Here is a 21999-nt window from a genome sequence, read left to right as displayed (position 1 = left end):
ATTTTCCCCTGAGCATGGATTCTTCATCCCAGGTTCATGGAGGCACAAGGGGGGATATCAGGGAGCGTATTAGTTAGAGTGAGCTAAACTGATGTTATAAGTAAATGTAAAATGTAATGGTTCAACATAGGGGTTTGTCTTTTGCTCAAGTAACAATCTAGAGTAATTCCAGATGGGTAGAGGAGCTCTTTTCCACATATTTCACTAATGGACTGATTGTGGACTGAATGGGCAATGCCATTCAGATGCCATTCTGGCTCTGCCATCTTGGGTCACCCTGGGCATGACCAACTCAGTGAGGAGCTGAGGGATAGAGCATGGAGGAGCCTGTAGGGGAGGTTCCATGAGCCGGGCCTGGCAGGAACACACAAACCACTTCCACTCAAGTTTCACTGGATAGAGGTCTTAGTTACATGGCCATAGTCACTAGAGGGAAGCTGGGAAATGTCTATCTAAGCAACCAGGAAGAAGGGGAGAACAGATTTTGGTGCTCGGCTAGCATTTTCTGCCACAGGGGATCTGAGAAACAGGCACACACACAAAAGATATATTTTTATTCAATTTATTTTGTAAAGGATAAAGAAAAATTGCTTTATCATTCAAATTATAAGCTTATTGTTTTACTTTACTTTATGCTTCAAGAAAAAGCATGAGGTTATCTGATTGGCCCGGCAAGGTCATCTGACTATAGGGAATTAGGGGTGGTGTCTGTTGCCAAGAAAAGATGCCAGTACTTATGGTCAGGCAAGGTACAAGGACCATCACACCATCGCAGCATGTTAGGACATATGAATTAACTTGAGGAAAACCTGTTGTGAGGGACACAGCTGGGACTCTACCTTTATCTCCCGTGGCCTTACAGCCAGTGCCAGCTGCCAGCACCTGCATCTCCTTCACCTCTTCAGGCAACTGAAGGCTGCCCTGCTCAGTACAGTGGCCGGGAAGTTCTGGGGAGTATTGAAGACCTGGTCCCAGAAGTTTCTGCTGCCTTTCCCCTTAGGACAATGTAAATTTTATGCTGGCTGCCCAACTTCCTCCATGTGATTAAGTTCCAGTTCTTTTTGCTTGATAAAAACACCCTTCCTTGGCTATCTTTTCTTTCCCTATCTCACTTATCTGCTCTCCTCCCCATGTCTTGTGGGATCACCAAACAGAGCTTGAAATATCTGGGGCTTCCTTTAGGTGGAGACCAAAACTAAAACCCTTACCCTGCCATGACTGTTATGCATATTGGTCAGTGTTTGTGCTTAGCATATATTCTGTTGGAAACTGTCAAAGCAAAGCAAAGAGCCTCGTTGGAAACTTCTCTAGACACTCTGATTATGTCACACTGGGAATAAGGAGAAGCAGGGTCAGCGGGTTCTGCACTGCCAGGGCTGTGAAAAGAAAACAATAGTAACAATCTCACAGTGCTCAGCATCAGCAAGTAGAACATTTTCCCCCTGCTGTTACTAAATTTATCACGGTTAGCAACATAAAGTCGTTGACCCAGTAAGAACAGGCTCCCGTTCCTCTGACTGGAGCTTCATAATAAAGAAGCTGGTAAGAAATAACCTCCAGGTAGGGTATAAGACCTTGGCACAGATGAAGCCGAGTTAGCTAAGGGAATATGGCAGGGCAGAAACAGTTTACTCTATTCCTCCCAAGCCCACCCAACATGGAACAATTATACTGATGGCATACAGCAGCTCTTAAAAAAATGGTACTCAGTTTGTTAGTTGAGGTGACAAAGAAGGACTTTCAGGAACAGGAATGAAGCTCTCATGGCTTTCGTTTAACTTGAATCATCCAGAGGGACAGGACACAAAGCCTCCCCATACCACATGGGATGACGTTCTTGCGGACAAGAGCAAAAAGGCAAGGGCAGAAGGCAGGAGCAGCCATAGCTCATCATCTTGGATGTGCTGCAGAGAGGGTAGGTCTTCTTCCTGAAAAGGACACAAACTGGAGTCGGCTTCCATTCGGAAGCCTCCTGTGAAGAATGCTTCAGGGTTGCACATCCCAGTGCCAGATGGAAGAAATGGCACACTTTTTTTTTTAAAGATTTTATTTATTCATGAGAGACACAGAGAGAAGCAGAGACATAGGCAGAGGGAAAAGCAGGCTCCCTCTGGGGAGCCTGACGCAGGACTCAATCCCATGACCATGGGATTATGACCTGTGCCAAAGGCAGATGCTCAACCCACTGGGCCACCCAGGCTTCTCCAAATGGCACACAGCTTGAGGAAACCTGATCAAGTCCTTGTTTCCTCTATTCCCCTCCATTTCAAAAGTTTGCTAAGAAGAACACATTTTATTGAGTCTTTTCCTCCCTGTCTCAATTGGTTTGAAAGGTTTTACAGTCTGTTTCTATTTCTTTCAGATTTACCTTTAAAATTTTAAGAGATAGATATTTATTTATTATAAAAAAAAGACATCAATCCTACTTGAGGATGTACTCTAGGAAAACAAACATCAATGCAAATGAAGAAGCTAAAAGATAACATGCAAAACAATAATGATAAAGTGTAATGTGTGTTTGGGGCACCTGAGTACTGCAGTGGGTTAAGTGACGAACTCTTGATTTCAGCTCAGGTCATGATCTCAAGGTTGTAGGATTGAGCTGAGCGTCGGGCTCTGTGCTCAGCAGGGAGTCTGCTGGAGATTCTCTCTCCTTCTCCCTCTCCCTCTGCAACCCTATACCCTGCATCCCTGCTCTCTCTGTCTAAAATAAATAAAACTTAAAAAAAGAAAAGAGAACAAAAGGAAAAGAAATGCTCTAAAAACAAAACCAAAAGTGATGGGTTATGTCAATGGGACACAGGGGTCAACTAAAAGAATTCCCAATGGCTAAAGCAAAACAATTTGAGCGAAAAATGAAGTGGTATTGAGTGATTTGGATTATAACCCAAAGTACAAATTAAATATCCATGAATACACACTAACATAAATAAATGATTGAATAAATAAATACATGAAGAGGAAGAGAAAAATCTCCCATGCAGAAGAATTCCAAATAAAGTATATAGATCTCCATTCTCAAGGGGGTGACACAGAACTTCCCACTCTAGAAGTTTGGGTTAAATATAGAAACTTCCTTCCAGAAAGTTCAGTATAGAAAGGGGGAAAAAGAGTCACTTTACAGTGTAGAAACCTGGTAAGCACCACCTCTGCCAGGTGATCAAGGCTTTTGTCAACAGTGACGTCGTGTTGACATCAGGTACCCCTGATATGACGTGATGAGAAGGACACTTCACCTCTGTGGTCCTCCTGCCCCAACCCATAATCCCAGTCTAATAATGAGAAATACATCAGACAAATCTCAATTGAGTGACATTCTAAAAATACCCAACCCATATCTGAATAAAACATGCACGTTAGTTCTGTATCAATATTTGTGACAAGAGGGCCATACTAAGATAAGATGTTAACAGAGAAAAATGGGTATGGGGCATGAGAAGTCTTTGTGCTATCTTGGTAATTTTTCTAACAATCTAAAACAATTCTAAAGTAAGTTTATTTAAAAAATAATGGTAAACATTGAAACCGGCATAAAGTCGAAATAACTTTTAAAAAATATTTTATTTATTTGAGAGAGCTATATTGAGTACACACTCAATAGAGCGCAAGAGAGAGAACCCAATGTGGGGCTCCATCCCAGGACCCTGGGACCACGATCTGAACCTGAGGCAGGTGCTTAACTGACTGAGCTACCCAAGTGCCCCCTTAAGTTGAAATAACTTTTAATAATATGATGAGAATGTTTAATTCACTGGTCATGAACAAAGTATTTAAATATAAATAAAACTAGTAACTTGAAGTGAAAGTGCAATTTCCACAAAATCCCTGCAGAGGAAAGAAGTTGGAGAAGGAAATTAAGTCTGGGGGTTGAGGGTAAGGGAATGGGCAAATGTGTGAAGGGGAGGGGGAGGTGTAGGCTTCCAGTTACTGAATGAAAAAGTCATGGGGATGAACGGTATAGCCCAGGGAATAAAGGCAGTGATACTGTGTGTGTATCAGACACTTATACACACACAATAGTGTGTGGTGACAGACACTTGTGGTGAGCACAGCATAACATATAGAGAAGGTGAATCATCCTGTCATATATGCCTGCAACTAATGAATATCGAATATCAACTATACTACAATAAAAATTTTTTTTAAATTTTACAAAAGAAGGTAAGTCTGAAGATATTGTCTTGGGTAATGTGTGATTTTGATGGAGAGATAGACATATTTGTAGATGTTAGGGCTTATTGCTAAAGGAATTAAAACAGTTGGAGCATAGGCAATATGCTCAATAGAGGGGAACAATGATAAAGCATAATAAAGTCAAACATAGAGCATGACAAGAATAAGGCCAATGTGTAATTGGTGATCATAGGAAGCTTCAAAAAGTTAAATCCTGCTTCAGAAAGAGAAGACTCTCAGACTGGGTAAAAGAAAAGTCTAGTTTACTGGGGTTTACAAAAGACACCCAAAATAATATGATTTTTTAAAAGATTTTATTTATTATTTGAAAGAGTGAGTGTGAAATGGCACAAGCAGAGGGAATGAAAGAGGGAGCTGTAGAAGTAGGCTCTCCACTGAGCAGGGCAACCAACATGAGACTCGAACCCAGGACCCCAGGATCATGACCTAAGCTGAAGGCAGACATTCAACCAACTGAGCCACCCAGGCGCCCAGAACATGATTTTTAAAACACTGAAAGTCATAGGAAGGACAAAAATATAAAAATAGAAGGCACAATAAATTAGGAAAAGAAAGTGTAGACAGAAAGCATAGGTGACACAACTAATAGAGCAGCAGTGTCCTCAATTGTTTGCACGTGCCTTTCTTGGTTCACTCACACCCAGCCTGAGTCCACATCAAACCTGACTACAGGAAGTTCTGACCCTTTCCCTGGTAAATCCGAGTGTTTACATTTTCCAAAAATCTATCCTTGTTGTTCTTGTCATCTCTTGTGCTCAGCCTGCAAATGGTTCACTCAGGCCTCTGGCCTCTGCAGAACTCTCTGGGCAAGGCCACCTGGAGGCCCCCACGTCTGCCTGAGTGCAGCTAATGCAGGGCTGTCATGTTTAATTAGAGTTCACTAAAACCCAAGGATGGTCATTACATGTTAGCCAAGTTCACCAGAAGGAAAAACTGTTGTTGTGATATGTCATTTATCCCCCAAATTAATCAGTCGATTGTATATAACACCAATCAAATGCCAAAGAAATTTTATTTTAAGGAAATGACAGTGTCCTGTAGTTCATATGTAAGGATAAATACATAAGAATACATAAGATGTTTCGGGACGCCTGGGTGGCTCAGTCTGTTAAGCATCTGCCTTCAGCTCAGGTCATGATCTCACTATCCTGAGGTCCAGCCCTGTGTTTGGCTCCCTGCTCAGTGAGGAGTCTGCTTCTCCCTCTCCCTGCTGGTCATGCTCTCTCTCTCTCTTTTTCAAATAGATACATCATATCTTTAAAATAAATAAATAAATAAATAAACAAACAAATAAATAAATTAAATAAATTAAATAAAAAATAAAAAAAATAAAATATAAAAAGAATATGTGAGACAATCGAAAAAACCATCAAGGGGTACAAATTCTGACCAGAAAGCAAAATATGAAGTGACAGTCATTAAAGGGGTTTTTCTGTCCTAGAAATAGGTAAGTACAGGAATTGCACAGAACTGAGGGTTGAAAAACAGAATAATGCACCTGTGAGAATTGAGTTTTTTTAGCTGGCAGGACACTGTTTTCCCCTCATTTTAGTAGTAAAAATTCTCTGGGGTCTTGAATAATTAAACAAAAACTGTGCTACTGGAAGAAAACTATAAACTGTTTTATTAGTCACATTGTGTCCACTGTGACAGGGGTTTCAGGTAAAACCTGGAACAATTCAGAGAAAACACTTCTTAAAAAGATTCTCTAAGTATGCCATTTTCTCTAATTTCTTCTTAGTTTCTCTTCCTCTTTTCATATATTTTTATGCTTTTAAAAGGTCTTATTTTTTAAATTATTTTTTAAAGATTTTGTTTATTCATGAGTCACATAGAGAGAGAGGCAGAGACATAGGCGGAGGGAGAAGGGAGCTCCCTGCGGGGAGCCTGATGTGGAACTCCATCCCAGGACTCCGGAATCACGACCTGAGCCAAAGGCAGATGCTCAGTCACTGAGCCACCCAGGTGTCCGAGAAAGTTTTTATTTTTAAGTAATTTCTACATCCAAAGTGGAACTCGAACTCATGACCCAGGGGTCAGGAGTCACATGCTCCACTGACTAAGCCAGCCAGGTCCCCCTCTTCTTCCTCTTTTTAAAGAGATGATCTGGATAATGTGTATCTAGAGGCTGTGCCTCATCCTTTGATATTCCAAGATTAACAGCCATGACCAACATAGTCAGCAGGTTTTTTAAAAGAAACTATAAAAAATTTCAAACATGAAAATAAAATCATATAATGGGCTCCGTTTATTCATCCCCAACTTCAACAATGACCAGAGCAGAGCACATCTATCTCCATCCTCACTCAGTTCCCTCATCCCTTCAATTATCTTGAAGCAAATCCCAATCCCAGACAACATATAATTTCATTCATAAATACTTCAGTGTGTATCTCTAAAAGACAAGAAGGCCTTTTCTGACAAGTTACCTAAAATGTACACGGTTCTGCTATTATGCTAAGTGAAATTAGAGAAAGGCCAACGCCATATGATTTCACTGACATGTAGAATCTAAAAAATAAAGGAAAGAATCAAAGCAGAAACAGACCTATAAATACAGAGAACAAATTGGTGACTGCCAGAGGCGAGGAGGGAGGAGGGATGGGCAAAAAGGGAGGCACAGGCTTCCAGTTATAGAATGAATAAGACACAGAAATAAAAGGCACAGCAGAGGGAGTCTAGTCAATGGTACTGTAATAGTGCTGTGTGGTGACAGGTGGGAGCTACACTTGTGAGCACAGCATAATGAATAGAGTTGTGGATTTACTATGCTGTATACCTGAAACTAATGTAACATGGTGTGCAAACTATACTTCAATTTAAAAGTACATATTATTGGGGCACCTCAGTGACTCAGTTGGTTAAGCATCTGCCTTCAGCTCAGGTCATGATCCTGGGGTTCTGGGATTGAGCCCCGCATCGGGCTCCCTGCTCAGTGGGAAGTCTAGTTCTCCCTCTCCCTCTACTGCCCCGCTGCAATCATGTTCTCTCTCTCAAATGCATAAAATAAAATCTTTACAAAAATTAAAAAGACATATTATTAATGAAGTTGGGTTCATAAAAATTACCTTGACTTAGCTTTCTGAGGGACTGGGACTCTTTCATAAATTTTTCAATTTCTTTGGTTATTGTTTTATTGAAATTTTTTCTATTTGAAGCTATTGCTATTAGTCTGAATTTTGCTAAAAATAAATCAATTTCATCAAATTTCCTAATTTCTTTTCATGAAATTGTATCTAGCAAGAGAAAAAAATTGGAACATATCAAGTTAATGCTGGAGGGCCAATTGATGATGCAGGAGAGGATGGATCCAGAAAACGTGTGTGTGTGTGTGTGTGTGTGTGTGTGTGTGTGTGGTGGGGGTGCTGCCCATTCACTGTATAAGAGGGGAGACAGGGTTCATGGATTCAGATAGATGTAAATGGGTTGATTCAGTGCTTTCATTGTGAGTGAGGGTAGTGGTGAGAATATCAGATGTTGCAGGAGAGAGAAACTGAAATAGTTAGCTCAAAGAGGGAAACAGTGAATTATCTAAGAAAATGTAGGATTTCCTGGACGCCTGAGAGACCATTTTAGGAGTGTGGGTTTTAAAATTAAAGCAGGGCTCGATCAGCATGATTGCGTATTTTTGGCCAACCACAATCCTCTGCTCCATGTTGGCATAACAGGGAGGAGGAAAGTTGGATTTAACCAGAGTTGGTTTTTCCAGTTGAGTTTAATGAGGAAAGACAGGTAGGTTGAGGGTAGAGTATACACAGGAGAGTATTTTAGTGATTGGGAAAGTAAAAATATGATGAGAGTGGTAGACAATGACAAAAGCATTTGAGGTGTGGGACAAAAAAGTAACCAGGAGAGGGTTGTAGGAGCAGCCAAGTGTTCAGGGAATAGTCAGGGGATTTGGTTGATGACAGACTGTAAGTCCAGAGGGCATAGCAGAAGGACCAAGAGGGGGCACAGTAGAAGAGTGTGTGGGAGACCGTTGCGTTAAATGTATCAGGATAAGATTACGAAAGGAATGATGTCCTAGGAGGCTTTCACTTCTTGTGGCCTTTAGGTACTGCCTGTGAATCCTGTTGCTCTTTACTTCTGGGCCTTTCTCTATCTAGAAAAGTGGATTTGCTATTTAAAAGTTCCCCCACTGGGAGGATTTCCTTTCATTTAGTTTTCAAAGCCATCTTTCTTTGTCTTTCATATCTATAATGCCAAAGCAGTCCACTTTTGGTTGGTTCCAAGAAACCTTGGAAAAAGTTGTAAGCCAGGTTTGACTTTTTCTTCAATAGTCAACTGGTCAAAAGGAGCTCCCCAAGAGGAAAAAGCTGTGGGTTAAAAGGGGGTTTCTACGGGCACCTGGCTGTCTCAGTGGGCAGAGCACTCTTGATCTCAGAGTCACGAGTTTGAGCCCCATATTGGGTATAGAGATTACTTTAAAAAATAAAGCAGTTTCTTTCTTTCTTTAAAAGGAGAGTTTCTATGCATCAAGAGTAGGTGTGTTGGGAGTGTAACCAACCTGCTCAGGCAGCTTGCTAATGCCTTCAGGACACACAATTAACAAGGTGGTAATAACACTGGACACACCCATCTTAATGGTTTGGTGGATTATAAAACTCAGTTCATGATAAGCAGCTCATATCCCAAGGCTACTTAATATCTAATGGTATTTACCAGCAGCTTCTAAGAACTGTTTCTCAAAGGTAGTTACTTGATAAAAAGAGGGTGCCGTGTTTCAAGTTTATGGGTACCACCCCTTGAGCTAGTGGTGTCAGGACTGATCACAGGATCCACAAGTATCTGACACAGACACTTAGAGTAGCATTGCATCCATTGGAGTATATGGACCAAATCACAAAGCTTTTTGCTCATTAGCCACTCAAATTTGCCATCCTTTTCATATGATTTAGGAGACTCAGAGTAACACATCTGAATATTTTGCTTAGAAAATACAAAGAGGTCCAGCAAACATTGTGGATCTTTCTTAGTGGTAGAGATACAAGAAATGGTAATTTCCTCTTTGCTTTGAAGTAGGGACCACTGGCTAGTCAGATAATTCAACCAAATAAAAGGTATCTGAATTTTCTTAGGATTTCTTAAATCTTATATCCTATCCTCACAGGGGTAAGTATATATTATTAGGGAATCTAGAGGGCTTGTTACTTCTGTCTTTTCTGATTGTATCAGCATTATGGCCTCAATATAATGAATCTGTGTGATATCCTATAGGATGATGAAAGGGTCAATGTCACCATGAACTAAAGTGGCACAGAGCCAGAGTGGATATAATCCTGGTGCAAAATTTAAAAGTGCGCTAATTACTTTAGGAGGTGAAAAAAAAATGATTTTTTTCCCTTTTATATCCTGAGCTAAAGAAAAATGCATTAGCCAAATAACAAGTTTGTACCAAATGTTGAGGTTGATTTACTCCAATAAGGAAACCACATCTGGAAGAGCAACTGTGATATTTAAGACATCAACTGATGAAGCCTATGGCAATCTGTTGTCATTTTGCAAGATCTCTTGGTCAAATCAGTTTGGGTTTGCTATTTCAAAGCCGGTGCCAAGCATTCCCCTGCCAGTCCAGGAATTTCCCTTTCCCTGGTGCACTGTTTCTATAATCAATGATTTCAAGTCTTTGGAAAATACTAGGAGGAAGATGCAAAGTATGTTTCTGTGCGTGGTGGAAGTATTTTTTCTCACAGGCACTTGGGCCTCCCATTCATTCAAAGACTCCTAATGCGTCTTAGGTGTGGCACTTGGGTGAGGGTCATGATTTTCCATCACCGTGTTTCAAATTATACCTCTGTTTTCCAGACCTAAACTTTTTTGGGGGTGGGTGGGAGGGAAGGGAGTCATACAAATCAAATAGCATCTTAGTACACGGTTATCTATTTTAGTAGTAGATATTACATGATCAATTAGCTCCACTTTAATATCCCTGTGGGTGAGCACATTGTTTATCTCTCCATCCCTGCTGGCTATTATGGTAACCATTCCCATTTTGTTTCTCCCTTAAAGTGAGCTAGATTTCATTGCCGTAGTCCCCAGGCAGACCAGATATCCACTCCACATGTGCTCTGAAATTTTAGGGTCTTTCTTTAGTTTGCATCTATTCTTGGGGACCCGTTTCCACATTAGCCAGGGCTCTTAACTAGAAGCAACAGAAATGGACTTTGATTAAATAAAATGGGACTATATTGATAAGATACAGGGCAGTGCACAGAAATATTGGAAAGACTGGGGATTTGGGCTCAAAAAAAAAAAAAAAAAGAACCTCAGGAAAGAATAAAGAGAACTAAAGGACTATGACTAGGGTTAGGGTCAGAGCTATAACTGCAGTTAAGGTTAGGGTTAGGATCAGGGCTCAGATTGGGGCAAAGGATAGGGCTCAAGCTAATCTAGTGCTAGAATTATGTTTGGGATAAGTCTAAAGTCAGGGTTACAATTGGGACTAGGATTAGATTTAGGGCTGATGTAGGTCTAGGGTTGAAACAGTAGATTTAGGGTTTTATGGTTTGGGCTAGGATTTTATGGCTTTTGCTAACTTTAGGACAAAGAAAACTATAGGACTGGAGCTGGGATTACTTCTAGTGCACTAGTTAGAATTACAGGTAAGGCTAGGGTCAGGCTCATTTGGTGAATGTAGTTCATGCTCCTGACTTTTCACCAAGGTTTTCGCTACCTTGCCAGCGTACTCATCCTCCATTTACTTCCTTCTGCTGAAATTGACTCTTATGTGACCAGTAACCACCTTAACCTTGGAAATTAGGCTGCTCATCCCTAGTAGCCTTCCACCAATATTTGACTGCTACTAGCATTCGAAAGTAAGTCATCTTCAAGGTGGAACCAACTCTGGGTTGTGATTTATGGTTCAGAGCTGCCAGTGGGTTCAGGACAGATCTTGTTGCCAGGCAGACTACATCTGCTTAGCCGTTCCTATGCCCTGTTTTAGTTTCCTCACTACCCTCTAGGAACACTTCCCAATAAATCACATGCACAAGAATCCATTCTCCGGTTCTACTTATAGGCAACCTAACCCAAGACAGCAAGCAATACATAACTCAAATATAAGGAGATTCATGTTCTGCCTGCCAAAAATTGACAATCACCCACAATGCATATCTTAAAAGGAAATCAAGATGCATAACCCCCATTGACTATGTATTCTACTATTTTTCTCTCTAGTTCCAGTAGATTCTGTGAGACAGGATGCTACCTTTTTGTTCACTGCTTTGGACTCTGGAGCCAATGTTTTTCTTGACGTATAGTAGACTGAGTATATATTTGTTGAATGAATGCATGGTTAATACATGTGATTCCTCTGATCCTGCTCCCAGACTGCTGTGAACTCCAGAGGGTCACCATGCCAGACTTTTTCTCTCATGATTTGATATTCTGCAGCCACAAGCTGGCTATTAGCATAGCTCAGAGCCTCAACTCTAAATGACTACCCATCACACATGGTGCACTGCCTTGTCTTAATCATCCCCCTCCCTAGGTTCTCATTGTCATCTTGCCCCTTCATTCTCTGCAGGTAATTTTTCTTTCTTTCGTGTTATAAAAATTTAAAACCAAATTATTCAGAATAATCTCCAATTACTTCACAAATAGAGATCTAAAATACATAAGCTAGAAATAGACCTTCATGTGCATATTTTAAAAAAGTGGTCTGGAGGCACCTGGGTGGCTTAGTTGGTTAAGTGCCTTTGGCTCAGGTTATGATCCCAGAGTCCTGGGGTCGAGACCCGCATTGGGCTCCCTGCTCAGTGGAGAGTCTGCTTCTCCCTCTGTCTCTCACCCTGCTTGTGCTCACCCTCTCACTCTCAAATAAAGAAATAAAATCTTAAAAAGAAAAAAAAAAAACCTAAACAACATTGGTCTACAATGAAAGAAGCATCACAAGTGCCCGAGGAAAAGGAGAATGTTAGTGCTGGGATAACTGGTTAATTATTCTGAAGCATAATAAACTTAGAACCTAATTCCCCAATGTTCACCAAAATCAATTCCAAATGGACTAAATAATCTGATGCAAAAACTGAACAACTAACAGTAGAAAAATAGGTGAATGGCTAATTTCCACATGGGAAATGTCTTCCTAAGCTTACAAATAATTTTTTACAAATCGCAAAGGAAATGTTAAACATTTGACATCACCCTATCACATGTGAATATATCCTCAGGCAGATAATCAGAGCTGCTTGCTGAGTTGGATGGATAAGAATATTCAGTGTTAACTGTGTACTAGGAAAGAGGAAAGGGAACCAGCCCTTCCCCTTTCAGAGACTGTTAAGGAGGTTGGCTTAATAACTTGGCTTGAGATTTGTTAAGAGAAAACTCAAAATTCAAATAATCTACAGACTCTTTGCATTCCTAAAAGTAACAATCAGAAGCAGACAGTATTTGTTTCAGGAAATTCCTTAACAACCTTCCTGCTGATGAAAGATTAGATCAGTTCCTCCAGAGGACGTGAGTAATGGGTCCATCAGATAAGATGATGGGACTGAGACAATACTCCCCTGAAGACAAAGAAGGAAGAACATCAGTCCTGGACTGAGTAGAAGAGGAGGGAGGGGTAAAATGGAGCTACAGGGAAAGTCTGAGAGAGGAGGGTGGCACATAGCTGGGAGGCTTGCAGAATGCAGATGAGTCACACTACGTTTTGTCCATTTATGGGGATATGTATATATGTGTGTATGTATAAAACATATGTATATGTTATATATAATTTAAAATATATATTCATTTAAATTATGTGATGTGTGGGTAGAATAGGTAGTACAGTCTTGTGGTTTCAATTTGAACTGTACAAAGTATGCCTCTTCTACCCAGCCCTGCACCCACTCAGGGCCCCTCCAACAGTCAGTCAGTAGCTACTGGCTTCTTGTCTTTCCTTCAAGAGGTGTTGGAGCTATTCCTTGAATATATGGACAAATATCTACATGCATTCTTGTTCCTTTTTTTTTCTCTTTACAAATGTTAATATATTATGCTCAATGTTAGGCATCTTTTCTTCTTCACTAACTAGTCTTGGAGTAGTTTTTGTTATCAATACACAAAGAGAAATTCATTTCTAACTTAATCAGTATTTTGCTGATAGACATTTGAGTTATCAGTTTTTAAAAATTATAGATGAGGCTGTACTGAATAGTTTTTTGCATATGTTATTTTTCTTTTTTTTGTAAAAATTTTTATTTATTTATTCATGAGAGACAGAGAGAGGCAGAGACACAGGCAGAGAGAGAAGCAGGCTCCATGCAGGGAGCCCGAAATGGGACTCGATCTTGGGACTCCAGGATCATGCCCTGGGCGTGAAGGCAGGTGCTAAACTGCTGAGCCACACAGGGATCCCTGCATATGTTATTTTTCAAATGTCATAATATATATGATTTGGACAAATTTTTAGAAGCACTGCTGGGCCAGTACAGATGGACATTTGTTATTTCAATATATATGGCCAAACTGCTCTACCACCAGCAGTGTGCAAGTGCCTGCTTTCTAACACCCTTACTATGACTATATCTAATACTTTTAAGTTATTTCCTTTCAATGTTGTAACCTCTGTTATTGCCACACCATCAGTAAAATATGTTTTGCACAGTAACATGGGCTTTGGGGAAGGAAGAAGAAGAAAGCATCATCAGGTGCATGAAGGGGAGCAGGGTCAGAGGTGAATAGGATGTGCTGGAGATAAGATGGTGAGAAAGGAACAATTATTAAGGAATTTGTTGCAAGAAGTGACCAAAAAATGTAATTTCCCTGGAAATCTAGCCCATTCTGGAGTTGCCACAGTATGTGTAATAGACTTTAGAGTGATTACTTTTGTTATTAAAGGGAAAATACATCCCAGGAGGCTAGAAATTTTAAAGACTATATATAGGTTAATATTGGAAGGTTGAAAACCTCCCATCCATAAGGGAGGTGGCATCTGGGTTTTTCAGTGTATTTACACTTTTAACCTGGTGCTAGAAGAATGATGATGCTCTCTCCCAGGCCTTCAGAGTGATGGAGTAAACTTCTTAAGGCTCCCAGATTTCAGCTTGGGTCTCCAGCATAGTTGATTCCCTGAGTTGGTAACCTGAGCATGGAACATATCATATCTTAGGGAGAGCTGGAGACCATAGGGCACCAGGGTCAGTTTCTGCGTCTAGTTCTCTGGGGGAAATTACAACCCAGAAGAGAACCACGGAAACCATCTCCCGCCCTCTGAATTTATACCTCCTGGTTAGATTTTTCCCTCCTTCTGTTTCATTCATTTCTGTTTTTATCTTTAATAATGTTTTTTTCTATATTTATTTCCACTGGGATCATTTTGTTGTTATTTTTCTAAGCTCACTGTCCCTGAACAAAGCCTAGAAACAATTAATTGCCAAATCCACAATCATAATGAGTAACTCCAAAACACCTTTCCCATGAAGTGGCAATCAGGATAAAGCAACATAAAAAGGTGTGGAAGATTCAGACATGTCAGTTAATAAGCTTGAAAATATGCATATGAAATTGTGAACACAACAAACAGATCTTCTTTCCAAACTCCTGTGGAACATTTAAAAATATTAACCATTTATTAGGCCACAAAGGAAATTTCAGTAGCTCCCCTGAAACCAAAAACGTGCAGGCCAAAAGTAACAGCAGAATCTATCCAGTTGTTAATTAAACAAAGACCCAACTCTTAAATATCTCTTGGATTAAAGAAAAGAGAATGCAAACTATAGATGCTATACATTATACACTATAATGACATTAATAATTTTTAAGTTTTAGTCTGGTTTCTGTATCAATTGTTTCCTCCAAGTTACTTTCATTGATTTGCTATTTTAATTTCCTTCATGTTAGGGTCTTTCCTCACACATCTTGCTATTTCTGGCTATGTATTCACATGCAAGAGTAAGGCACTAAAAGGCTCATTCGGTGTTTATTGAACATTTTTGGGGATTATTAATCAGTGAAATTTATGTAGTAGAAATAAGGCACTGGGATAGCTCTTTTATTAGGAGATCTTCCTGTCTGCCAGGTATTAGGTAAATCTCTTTCCCCAACAGGAAATCTTGTCCATTATCCCACCAAAGATCAGAACACCAGCTGCAGCCATCATTTTGGGCAGAAAAAGCCACCGATTAGAAGGCATTCTTCATTCTCCACTGCTTTTGGCCTTTTACTTATGTCATTTGGAAAGTACTTCCAGGTTTTATCCTGAAAGCGGAAGCCACTGAGACAGGTTCCTGAGATTGTAAGAAAGGTTAGAACCAAAAAAAAAAAAAAAAAAAAAAAATTGTGATTCACTTGAGATCAAAGCGATGCACAGGTCCTCTGCATACAGGTTCGCAAAGCACGGTCCCTGATAACATCTACATCACCTGATGGCTTGATAGACTTGCGCAATTTTGGGCCTCATCCAGAGCCACAGAACCAGAAGTTCTCTAGGTGGGGCTCAGAAGTGCGTTTCCACAAGCGTTCCACGCAATTCTGATGCTTCAAGTTTGAGAACCACTGAGCTAACTTGATGGAAGGAAGAGAGGAGCTGCTGTTAATGTGTCTGATGGTTGGAAATTGAGGACTTGGGAGTCTTAAAAGCCATAAGCAATCACCTCGAGATGGAGGATCTGGTCTGTTTTCTTACGTGCAAGAAGCACGGTGATCTATAGTCCTCTTTTCTAAAGGGTGAGGAACTCGAGAAACCCGCTTCTTTCTGAGCCATTAGTTACCCAGACTCCGTCGCCACGTCCTTGAGCTCGGCTAGCTTCAGAAAACGGAAGGAAGGAAACTGGGGACAGTATGGGACGGGGAGAAAGGACAAGGGCCCACGGTTTCAGTGCCTCCAGCTGCGCACCTACCGCCCCCGCTGGTCCCCTCTCCGCCCGCCCCCACACTTCCGGGCCCCAGCCAATAGCAGCCCAAACTGCTCAGCCAGTCAGCGCCGCGCGCTGCTTCCGGCGTTCTGCGTGCTGCCATGGAGACGGGATGGGCAAGTCCAAACGCAGAGGGGTGCTGGACCGCACCACCTGAAACTGCGCCTGCGCATTCCACTCTACTCCGTTGCTTCACCCCTAGCTTTGGCCAGTGGACCTATCCCGAAGGACTAGAGCCCAGGCGCGCGCCGTGGCGGGAGCGGTACCCTGGGTGGGCGGCTTCTTCCCGCTGTGCGTTCAGGTGAGTGGCACTGGCAGTTTTGGGGTCCACGAATTTGGGTTCGTGTCTTTCCGTGCGGGGGACACTATAGGCCTGAAGGGGCGCCATCCACCTGCCCTCCCTCCGTGAGCCCTGTGCCTCTCGCGTCTTGTTTCTTCGGGCTCTGCTTTGTTACCGTGTTACTAAAAACTTTATTATCTCGAGGCTTTGGTTTAGGGGCATACGGGACAGCTCTTCGAGGACTTAGGTGTAGGGGGGTCGGGAGGCGCGTTCTATGGACGCCCCAGACTCGGAGTTTCCCCCATAAAACCTTGGCGACGCTTCCCGAGTTCTAAGCCGGCTGTGTAGACAGATGTCGCTGGAGGTAGGGAGGCAGTGAAAGCCGCCAGCTTCGCTGGTCTTGAGCCTCTTGGAGTAGGGGAGCCGCGACTTCAGCGCCTGGACTTTCGAGGTCAGACTAAGCTGAAAGCCTGTAGTTAATTCAGTTGTTAAGGAGGAGCACCTGTTGAATGCTTGGCATGGTGCCTGCCACCTTTTATGCCCTCGAAAAAGGTTGTTTTGGCCTGTGGTTAGCGAAGTTGGCGTGCACTACCCTTAACTTGAGGGTTAGTTAAACCATAGATTACTGGGCTCTGCTTCCAGAGTTTCTGATTAAATAGATCTGGGCTGGGGCAGCTGCTGCTAGTTGAGTTAATGATCTGAAGGCAGAGTGAAGTGGAGGGAGGGTTCTGGTCTTTATCCGCGTATCTCTAACACCTGGTCAGTTTCAGAGTTTGTTGAATGTAGGCCCGACTCCTGAATATTAGATGCCTCATTTGCTCATATATATGATTCGTTCTGGCTTCTTTGATAATACCTCGGTGAACTTGTAGATTGAAAGAGTCTTAAAAGACGCACCACGCCTTTAGAAGATGTGAAAGACTAAACTGTGGTGCCTGGAAATGCACACCCAATGAGAAAACGATAAAGGAACGCTAGGAAGTGATAACTGTGAAAGTCCGGAGAGTGATTGCTTTTGGAAAGGAGGAGGAGTTGTGATGACCATAGGCTCAGGAAGGGACTTCTGGAGTGGGAGGCAAAGTGATATTCTTCATCTGGGTGGTGATCACAAGGGTGTCCCTCTTAAAATAATTCATTAACCTATACATTTATTTTGTGGGTTTTCCCTGTATTTGTGTTTTATTTCTCAATTGAAGAGGTTATGCATTAAAAAATGCATGTTAATAAGTGTAAGGTGAGAATGGCCTTGGAGTGAGCCAAAAAGAATCTTAAAGTCCTGGAGTTTCAAACTTGAAAGATAACTTAGAAGATCATCTGATCCAGTTCTTATTTTACTCTAAGGAAACTGAGCCGGGTAGAGGGGAAGTGCTTGCAGAGTAAGCTACCCTTATCTAAAGCAGACTTTGTAATTGATGCCTTTTGTTAATTTCAGGCTGTAGGGTCTGCTCAGATGCCACTACTCAGTAAAAGATTGAGGGAAAGAATTTGGCGTGAATCAAATTCAAAATTTGAAGATTTAACTTTTTTCCCTTATGGCTTAAAACTTTATTTTCAAGGAACCAATTATTTATCTTATATAAAAACTTCAACACCTTATCATGGCATAACCTAATGTAGTCAATTAGCGAACATTAATTGTTCGCAATTGTTAATTAAAGGTTTTTGGTTATTTTTTTTTTCTAGCTAGATTGCTTTTCCATCTTAATATATTGTCAATTTAATCTTACTTTGGCTATATTACATACTATGTAATGTAATGTTGACCTGTTGCCCCAAAATTACTGCTGTCTGGGCTGCATTTTGGTGGTCATGGGTCACTATTTTTTAATGAATGGGTTTTAGGAGGAAAGGAACATAGAGGGAACTTAGTAAAAGTGTTCATTAAAGTAAATAGATACTATCTGTGACACTTCTAGGTTTTCACTGATTTAAATTCAGATTTCTCCTGCATCTTTTCTACTTAGAATTCAAAGAATTTCACTGTCAATGATATAAGTTCTTCTGATTTGATAGACTAGGTTTGTTTTTTTAATTTTTTAATTTTTATTTATTTATGATAGTCACAGAGAGAGAGAGAGGGAGAGAGAGAGGCAGAGACACAGACACAGGCAGAGGGAGAAGCAGGCTCCATGCACCGGGAGCCCAACGTGGGACTCGATCCCGGGTCTCCAGGATCGCGCCCTGGGCCAAAGGCAGGCGCCAAACCGCTGCGCCACCCAGGGATCCCCGATAGACTAGGTTTGTAATCCAAATAACTAAGTGTAATTACTAGCCTATACATTTTTATAGTAGAATTTTTCCCATTTTGTAGTAAGTTTTAATTTCTTTGGAAGATGGAATTATAGAATTAGTTATTCCTAGATTCTTACATCACTGGTTCCCTGTACTAGAACAGGACAAACTGCTGCCTATTGGCCAAACTTGGCTTTCAGGCTGTTTTTGTAATAGCCTATGACATAAAATACGTTTTGGGGATCTGATGTAATCATAGTGATTATGCTAAAAAATAATGTATTATGTACTTCAAAGTTATTACACGATTAGATCTTACATATTCTTATCACAAAAATGATAATTATGTGACATAGAGGCATTAACTAATGCTATGATAGTAATCATATTCTTATATATAAATGTATCAAATCACAACATATGCTTTAAACTTAATGTACATGTGAATTATATCAACAAAAATTGAACTATACAGTTCACCCCTTTAAAATGTACAACTGTGATTTTTTAAAAAAAGATTTTATTTATTTGAAAGAGAAAGGGTCAGAGGGAGAGGGAAAAGCAGACTCTCGGCTGAGCAGAGAGCACACAAAGGGTCCATCTCAGGACCCTGAAATCATGACCTGAGCTGAAGGCAGATGCTTAACCAACTGAGCCACCTAGGTGCCCCAGTTCAGTGATTTTCTTTTTTTTTTTAGTGTATTCACAAAGTTGAACAACCATCAGTAATAATTCCTGAACATTTTCATCTGCCCCCAAAGAAATGCCATACTAATTAACTTCTCTTTTACATTCTATTTCAAAGGATTTTTCTTTAGGTTCTAACTTATTGAATACCATGTAGAAACAGCTGCTTTTATTTTTATTTTTTTTAAAGATTGATATATTTATTGAGAGAGAGCGAGAGCAAGAGAGAGAGAGAGAGAGGGGGTGGGGGCAGAGAGGCAGAGACACAGGCAGAGGGAGAAGCAGACTCCACGCAGGAAGCCCGATATGGGACTCGATCCTGGGTCTCCAGGATCACACCCCAGGCTGCAGGCGGCGCTAAACCATTGCACCACCAGGGCTGCCCAAAACAGCTGCTTTGAAAGAGTATATTTTACAACTTACTGGATAATTTTTAGAAAATTTTCTATAGCATGTGAAATCCTTCCAAAGAGATACCAATTTAAAATATATTTTGCCAATCAAATAAATACTTTGATTATATTGTAAATGTATTGTTTAAAATACTGAATCCACTAATGTACTTAAATTCTCAATAAAAAAAAATCTAAATAAAATCTAATTGATAAAAGAGTAACATCAATTCCTAATTAGGACATTGCAATTAGGACATTCTGTTGGCTAAGAAAATGAACTCTCTTAACTGCTTATATCCTGGATGATAAAGTGGTTAAAAGTATTTTTTAAAATTTAAAACAGGAGTTGGCAGACTTTTTCTGTAAAGGGACAGGTAGGAGGTATTTTAGAATATGTGCAGGTATTTTAGAATGTGTGCAGGCCATTACTCTGTCATAACTCTGCAGCTGTAGCCTAAAAGGAGCCTTAGACAATATGTAAATAAATGGGTGTGGCTATGTTCCAGTTAAACTTTACAGAAGCAGGCAGCAGGCTGGATTTGGCCCAGAACCCAGTAGTTTGGTGACAGCTGACTTCATTTACTTATGACAGGCACACAGTGAGAGAGAGAGAGAGGCAGAGACACAGAGGGAGAAGTAGGCTCCATGCACCGGGAGCCCGATGTGGGATTCGATCCCAGATCTCCAGGATCGCGCCCTGGGCCAAAGGCAGGCACTAAACCGCTGCGCCACCCAGGGATCCCTTTTTTTTTTTTTTTTTTTTTTAATTTTTATTTACTTAGACAGCTGACTTCAAATAATATTTGGATTGACTCTTAGAATCTTTGTGGATTAGATGGGAATATTATTATTCCAAATTTGTTTATAACCTATTTTAATTTACATTGTCTCATTTGCTTCTCATAATTTGAGATTTAGGTGGGTCATATATTGCTACATTCTATACAAATGTTGACACAATGTGCCTTTTGTAAGAAGAATGTTAGAAAAGTACAAACTATGTTAGCGCACATCTCATTCATCCCTCATTTTGTTATATGTGTTGGAAATAGCTGTCATTTTCATCATTTTTGTTGAGATTTTGTTGAAGGAAGTTGAGTATTGGTTTGTCAATTGTTTTATTTTCCCCTTAGCTTTTTTTTTTTTTTTTTTTTTTTTCACCCTGCAAAAGGGTGAAAATTCATCTTTCACTTGTAGGTGAATTTTCTGAGTTTATAGAATTACTAGGTTTACATATTAAATATCCTAGGCTAATTATGTAACTAGCTTATATTTATAAGTGTTATTTTTGTTTACCTTTTAGGAGCTAGAAATGCCATTAGGCTGCCCTTTAATCCAATGTGAGAATTCGACCCAGAGATGGAAAACTTCATTCTGTATGAGGAGATTGGCAGAGGAAGCAACACTGTTGTTTATAAAGGGCGTCGGAAGGGAACAATCAATTTTGTAGCTATTCTTTGTACTGATAAGTGCAAAAGGCCTGAAATAACCAATTGGGTAAGTCAATTATATTTCCTTTTCTCTGGGAAAACACAGAGCTATGATCAGGGAGAGGTAGCAGCATATAAACAAGCCGCTGAACTCACTATAGCAAATGCCGTATTTTCAACCTGGAATGGGTGGCCTTCTGTTTGTTTAGTGCCTGCAATTCTGAATAATGCCTAATAAACATACCTAAGTAGCAACTTAGTGTTTTTTTGAGAATGGTCAAGGAAAATATAGTCTATATTAGGTCATTTGCTTTTAAATTTAGTATGTCAAAAAAAATAAATTTAGTATGTCATTTATAAAGCTAGCTGGCCAAAGGAAGAATGTTGAGTGAGACTGCTGACTTGGGTTTGAAATTTATAGCCTAGGCTCCTGGACCAAACTTAGCTCCCCCGCCCCCCACATTGTGGTAAAATACATGTATCAAAAAGTTTACCATCTTAACCATTTTTAAGTGTATAGTTGGTGATATTAAGCCCATTCATTATTGCTGTACGACCATCACCATCTCTAGAATTGATTTTTTTAAAGTTAATGTGTTTTTTTAAAGTAGGCTCTGTGCCCAACATGAAGCCCAATCTGAACTCATGACTCTGAGATGAAGATCTCAGCTGAGATCAAGAGTTGGACACTTAATCAACTGAGCCATCTAGGTGCCCCTAAAAAGTTAATTTTTTAAGAGCAGTTTCAGATTCACAACAAAATCAAAGTGTAGCAATTTCCCATTTATTCTCTGGCCCCATGCATGCATAGTATTCCCCATTGTCAGCATCCCTATCAGAGTGGCACATACATTATAATTGATGATCCCACATTGATCTATCCTAATCATCCAAAAGCCATACTTCATATTAGGATGTATCCTTGGTGTTGGACTTTCCATAGT

General features: G+C 40.4%; 1 protein-coding gene across 4 annotated transcripts in view; it reads left to right on the top strand.

Moving 5' to 3' along the window:
- Positions 1-16229: 16229 nt before the first annotated feature.
- The window catches only part of ULK4 (unc-51 like kinase 4), a 603320-nt gene continuing 597550 nt past the window's right edge, over positions 16230-21999 (top strand). For all 4 annotated transcript variants that reach the window (XM_038570533.1, XM_038570534.1, XM_038570535.1 and 1 more), the window contains exons 1-2: positions 16230-16332; positions 20929-21122. In XM_038570533.1, the coding sequence (XP_038426461.1) occupies positions 20985-21122 (138 nt within the window). In that variant the 5' untranslated portion in view covers positions 16230-16332; positions 20929-20984. The remainder of the gene's footprint in view (positions 16333-20928; positions 21123-21999) is intronic.

The sequence above is a fragment of the Canis lupus genome, chromosome 23 (genome assembly GCF_011100685.1).
Source record: "Canis lupus familiaris isolate Mischka breed German Shepherd chromosome 23, alternate assembly UU_Cfam_GSD_1.0, whole genome shotgun sequence".
NCBI lineage: Eukaryota > Metazoa > Chordata > Mammalia > Carnivora > Canidae > Canis > Canis lupus.
This window is presented reverse-complemented; position numbering and strand designations above follow the sequence as displayed.